The 6,080-nt window shown below is 40.8% G+C and overlaps 1 protein-coding gene across 2 annotated transcripts in view; it reads left to right on the forward strand.

Annotated features, from left to right (window-relative positions):
- The window catches only part of LOC127749936 (uncharacterized), a 7,900-nt gene extending 2,292 nt beyond the window's left edge, over positions 1 to 5,608 (forward strand). Inside the window, exons 3-7 of one of the 2 annotated variants that reach the window (XR_008011434.1) lie at positions 594 to 656; positions 798 to 1,127; positions 1,216 to 1,296; positions 2,233 to 2,447; positions 2,527 to 5,608. Coding sequence is in view for 1 of the 2 variants with exons in the window: in XM_052270052.1 (XP_052126012.1) it covers positions 594 to 656; positions 798 to 1,127; positions 1,216 to 1,295 (473 nt within the window). In the remaining variant the exon portion in view is untranslated. Of the gene's footprint in view, positions 1 to 593; positions 657 to 797; positions 1,128 to 1,215; positions 1,297 to 2,232 lie in introns of both variants that reach the window. The other variant, XM_052270052.1, reaches the window with a different exon arrangement.
- The last annotated feature ends 472 nt before the right edge of the window (positions 5,609 to 6,080 follow it).

Genomic DNA, 6,080 nt, shown 5'->3' on the forward strand with positions numbered 1-6,080 from the left:
GACAAATTCGGAACCTTTTAGGTCGAATTTTCTACCCCTCTTCACTCTAGGGGCTGCACAGGCCGTATGGGGTGGCGCAAGGGATGCGCACTTCGTGGGGTCCAAGACGAACCAATGAGACGTCTGCAGGCCAAATCTCGACATTCTAGCTCAAAACACTTAGAAAATACGCCGGCTCAAAAAAGTGCGCCGCTAATTTTGAGCAGCAGTGTATTACTTTGTTGTAAATGTACAAGAAAAGAGTGGTTAATATTGTTAGCAACATATTTCGTTCCAAAATAACACACTCGTAATATTACAACTGTTTTATCCAGAAGCAAAACAAAAGTGACTGTTTTTGGTCAGAAACGTTGTTTCCGAGATTTTTATCAATGTTGTTTTATTACAACATGTGTTGTTAAAAAACAACAAGTGTTGCTAACAAACTTAACTACACTTCGTTAATTTACAACAATTTTTTTAACAGTGCATAATATGATTACAATACAATTATTTTGATCCGTTATTGTTACTGAATTTGTGATTTTTCTGAAATGGGGATCGATTTTATTTTTTCAAGTGTGTACCCTCCTAATAATTTGTGTTTGTTGCAGAAGCTGTGATGATTTCCTTGGACTCTCTGGATCAAACCGTTCGTTCTTTTGGGATGGATGAAAGTAATTGCAACCCTACTCAGTATTGTTGTATCCACCAATACATTAGTAGTTGTTCAGAACTTGTCTTTCCTGTGTTTTATTTCTGTTGTGCATAGCATATTTCTTGCTCAATGTCATCTATCTTACTTGTCTATCTTGCAGACTCTGGCTTCCAGGACAATTCACCTCTTTTTGAAGACTCTAATCATGAAATCGTTGGAAGTCATCTGATGTTAATTGATGATGATGGCCTTACTTACAATTTTGCTGAAGAAACTGAATGCCCTAAAGATCCCTCCCCTGGCCATATTTCTGGTGCTGCTGACAGTGAACAAGTTGAGAGTGAAATAGCTACTGAAGGAAGTGAATCTGTTGGTTTTCATACTGAACTCAATGTGACAAATGATAGTGGCTCTCCTGCTCAACAGAATTTAGCAAATGATAAGGATAGTGCGGCTCAACTTCATGACGACTCTGATAAGGAAAACAATGGTATGTATTGCTGTGGTTTTGTTGTCCTTTTCTTAGTATTTCTCCTATGATCTCCCAGTATTTAAAACATGTTTGCCTCCACTTGCAGAAAGCCTAGTGATATCTCCGAACCACTCCCTTGCTGAAAAGAGTAAAGGAGTAAAGGAGAAATCAGCAAAACAGAAATGAGGTGTGAATTTTGTACAGTCTGACTCAATATGTTGCATTGGTTGACAAGCAGGCCCGCCCTTCCGCCAAACGCAGTTGCCAGCGCCACTTCGGCAGGGGCCGGGCCTGCTTGGCCTGCCTGCGGCCCGACCATTTCAGTCTCGCGATTTACTGAAGAACATAACCAAATAAATAATGTGACCGGTAAATCACTTTGGGTAAACTAACTTCCGGTGGGGGGCCTGCGGCCTCAGAGATTTGCTCCTTTCACATGACAAAAGACTGTAACGGGGCAACACCGTGACTACACCCCACCCTTCTGCTTTGCTTCAGAAACAAAAAGAACCAGAGATTTTAGATTGTATTGTTTGTCAAACAGTCTTAAAACTTGGCCTTTTGCCATTGTTTTCAATATATCCACCTCTAGGGCCGCAACAGTGAAAGATACGGCAAATCCGAGGGTAGTTCCTGATTCATAATGTGTTGTTTTGGGGTAGTACTTCCTCTTCCATTTTACGATTGGAAGCCTCCTAGTACGTCTTTATGTGCAACGTGGTCATTTTCTCCGTATTTTCGTCGAAAAAAGCCCTCTAGCGCCCAAACGGTGCAAGATAGAGTCGAACGGACAAAATTTTCGAACAAAGAACGAGTTACCCCTAAGGAGACCGCACAGAAAATTGTTTTTCCTACTTTTTAGACCAACCCCTATTTCTTTGTTACCCCCTTTCACCCCCTTGCGGGTGGTTGCCAGGATTTGCACCAGGCGTTTCGTTGTCCAGGAGTGACCCTTAAGATACCCTGAAATTTGTAGACCTCTAGCTTACCTCCTTCCTCTTACATGGACGACGGACGGACGGACAGAGACAAGAGCGGTTGCATAAGCCCGCTTTAATGTTTTTTTAAAAGCAGAAGGGCGGGCTAAAAACACTTACCACCATAAATGTTTTCTCCCCATCAGATAGGGCTCTTGGTCGCATTGAAAGATTGCTGGGGAGACTTGATTCCAAGATGGATATGATCCTTAATAATCAGAGCAAAGTAAATCGTGCCTTGATGCCCCATAAGAAAAGACTCCAAAGGCCCGCATAGTGCCGCAAATTTCCTATCAGGAAGCCAAAACACTTTGAAAAATTGGAAGAGCATCTAAATGATGCTGAAAAATTAAGTGAATTGGTAAGTTTTACCAAGAGTAAGATTAATGTCAGTTCTGTCTGGAAATGTTTTTATTTTTGACAATTTGTGCCTCTTGCAGACTTACTACTTAGAGGCATTAGGAATCCCCTCTGAGGACGATGAAGCAGTGTAAACATTGATGCCTAATGTTCTTTCTAATTGGATGGCTACCAGATATTCCTTTGATGGGATGGGTTCAAAATTTCCATTTTAGCATACACGATTTTGGGAGGCGCTTGAGGGTATAGATAAGGAAATATGGTTCCGAATCTCTTCGCCTTTCAACTTTATTCCAATCGATGCAAGTTCGTTTTAATTTTAATTATGCTAACTTCGGTTTTATAATTTTCAGCTGCCCTTTACATGCAATACCAATCGTCATTGAAATCTGTTAACAAGGACTTGCGCTCTTGGCTAAGAAATGCCAAGGGCCGAGCCGGTGGAAAGGATCCACCATGATGCCAACGATGCAGAACAAGATGGAAATGAAGATAACGATTCGGTGGATTCTGAATAGGATTTGGGATGATTTTTGTGCTGATGATGATTTCATGTGCTATCGAATGTTTTTTGTTGATCTTTGTTTTTGTATCAGTGTAATCCAAAGAAATATTTATTTTTTTACTGTTTTTGTTGAGTTAAAGACTGATTTTTTTGAAATTAAATATGTATTGATATTTTGCCATGTTGTAGTCCTTCTCTTTCCCTTTATACTCAGCCAAAATGCATGATTAAAACGCCCTCGCTCATGAGCTGAGCCAATGACTATTGCACGTCTACACGACAACTCCGAGACGTCTGATAGACGTATTTAATTTCTATTCAAGGTCTTACAGGCGTCTAATAGACGTCGAAGTCGCCGACGTCGTATAGACGTCTTGTCGACGTCTATCTAAATCATGTCTAAATCAGTACCAAATAGACGTCTACGTAGACGCGAACTTCGACTTTATCTAGACTCGATCTGACGTCGGCTAGACGTCTAGTAGATCATGGCTTTCTGGCTGGGAATTGGTGTTGTTTTGATGGTATTCAATACTTACAACGGTTGGAATCAATTATTAAATTGACGAGCTACAAGATGTGTACATCGTTATTGTGTTTCATTCTCCAGTTTACCTAAAAACAACAACGAAAACAGTGTCCCCGAATCTAGACCTCAGCGTGACGGAGTTGACAATCAATGTAGATTTATCAGGTAAAGGGGTTATGTAGAACAAAACTCATGGAAATAACATGAAATTCAATCAATTTGAGGAAGAAATGGACCCAGATCGAAAGTTTGCGCCGTCTCGTGTTCTTCTCAGCACACAAAATATGTTAAGTTTCGGAGCGTATGTTTTTGTGGGTAACCTCTTCGAACCAAGATTTTTTCGATAACTAGCAAAACTAACAAGAGATTTTTGTGTCTTGGCTTTGACCAGGTTCACGAACAAAATAACGCAGTAGTAAAGGGCTATGGCCTCACTTAATAATCCCAACGAACTACGCCGCTGGATATCACCTACGGAAGTTCAGCGCATTCTAAGCGGTTTTAGATCCAGCTCCTCTACCCGCGAGAAGAGCGACCTACACCACGAGCAATACGCTGCTTCTCAGCAGAAGGCCCAAATAATTCGAGACTTACAGGCAGCGTTCCTGGAGCAACGAAACCCGTTTCTTTTTCCCTCTCCCGAACTATTGGCAATTGATACGCACGTGATAGTGGTCGAGAAGGGCAGTAAACAACACAGAAGCTGCTACGAGAAAGGACTCAAGCAGTGTACCGCATTTCTAACGGAGCGGCTCGCCAGACCGACCTCCGTCTTCTCACCGATAAGAAGAAACAACACGGAAATATTTCTGGCTCGTAAGAAAAACATAAAGGGAATGAGCGTCAGTGTGAAAGCTTTGGAGGCAGATGTGGACTTGTTTTCTCGCCTGTATATGACTATGGGAAAGCGACACTAATACCCAAACGAATTCTTTAAGTACGAAAACCAGCCCTTTCCCGCCTGCCTGTCCAAAGAAGGGGGGCTGTTCCCTCACAATAAGTCTGATCTTGTCTCTCTTTTGGAGAATATGTCTGAAGGACTCGAAACGTCACCACTTTTTTCAGTTGGCGTTTCTGTACGATAGGGCTGCTATCGTTCCCATCATCCGGCCTCGCCTCGTGAAGACTATCGAAGAATACTTTGATTTAAAATTGATGAGCCTATTCACATCCGAAATAGAGAAGGTTTCGAATTGATTTAGTCTGGGAAATGTACTTCGAAAGCAGCCTAAAAAAATTCTAACGCTAACGGGTCAATCGGCCCCTTAAGTTTTAACGAACAACCATATACACACGAAGAAATAATCATTCAATTAATCACTTCAGTAGATTGAGCGTTGAAAATTAGAAGATAGGGAAGTCTTCAAAACTTGATGGTTAGTGTTGTGGCTCTTCGTTTAGAAGTCTCCACAATAACAAAACCAACAGCGAGGCAAGCGCCTTATAGAAACTGTTCCGTTGGCATTACCCGGCTATGCCAACTTTTACTTATAGTTAAAACTATCCAAACACATGTTATTTAACCACCTCTGAAGTGAATATTGCTGTAAAGTGTGTACACTACATCGGACCGGCTTTCCACCACACTCCATCCCTGCGCATGCGCAACCACTCCCCCGTGCGTTGCCATGGTGCATTCTTGTAGCTAGCTCACTTATGCTCTGGCTCCCGCCGAGAAAAAAGACCTTAATACTCTATATCCTGATTGATTACAATATGAAAACGCCAAACTAGGGTTATTAAAGGTGGGTTGAACATAAAAGTAAGGAGGGTGCATCACTTAATTTATCCAAAAACATGAATCGAGTTTGTTTGCAAAGGTTGGTACTATTGTTAGAAGCCACGCCTCCTTTCCACCCAGTATTGTCGTAGCCACGACCATTTCTAAACAAACTGTGCAGCTTTGATTATAAATCGGTAGAATTTGTGATTGGAATATCTTATGGCATCGGTTTAAAGCTTACTCGGTAGCTTAAGGAACCGTGCACAATCGGCTCGATTAGATTACCCTGCTTAAATCAATACTAGGTGCACTAGAAATTTAAAACAAGACACACAGAGTAAGAGTAAACGTCGTACATTATTCGTTCTCGACTGGAACGACGAACGAAAATTTTGAACTCACCGTTCGGAAGCTTAATTTTCGGTCTTAAATTTTTGTCCCATACGTTTTTTTGTGAAGTGAAAAGGTAAGCCGCACGGATCGACAGAAAGAATGATAGAAGTGCGAACCATTGTTGTCTTGGCAGCATTTTGCCGATTTTCAGGCCAATTTCGATGTTTAACCTTAATTTCCTCAAAATTGGCTAGACAGATTTTAATGAGTCTATAGTAAAAAAAAATCTAATTTTTTGCTTGATTTTTTGTTAAAATTTTATCAAAATCTGTATTACAGAAATGGCTGTAGCCCATATTTGGGAATAAGAAGAAAAATTCTAACGCAAACGCGTGAACGGCCCCCTTAGATTCTAATGTTAACATTGGAATAATAATACTACAACGATTCATTACATTAGATACTGATGTTGATCAGATTAATTAAATGTTCGACTAAAAACCTTCATATTTACTTATACATACTTAATTTCCACTAAACTGAA

The sequence above is a fragment of the Frankliniella occidentalis genome, unplaced genomic scaffold (genome assembly GCF_000697945.3).
Source record: "Frankliniella occidentalis isolate FOCC.00 unplaced genomic scaffold, Focc_3.1 Scaffold108, whole genome shotgun sequence".
In the NCBI taxonomy this organism is placed as follows: domain Eukaryota; kingdom Metazoa; phylum Arthropoda; class Insecta; order Thysanoptera; family Thripidae; genus Frankliniella; species Frankliniella occidentalis.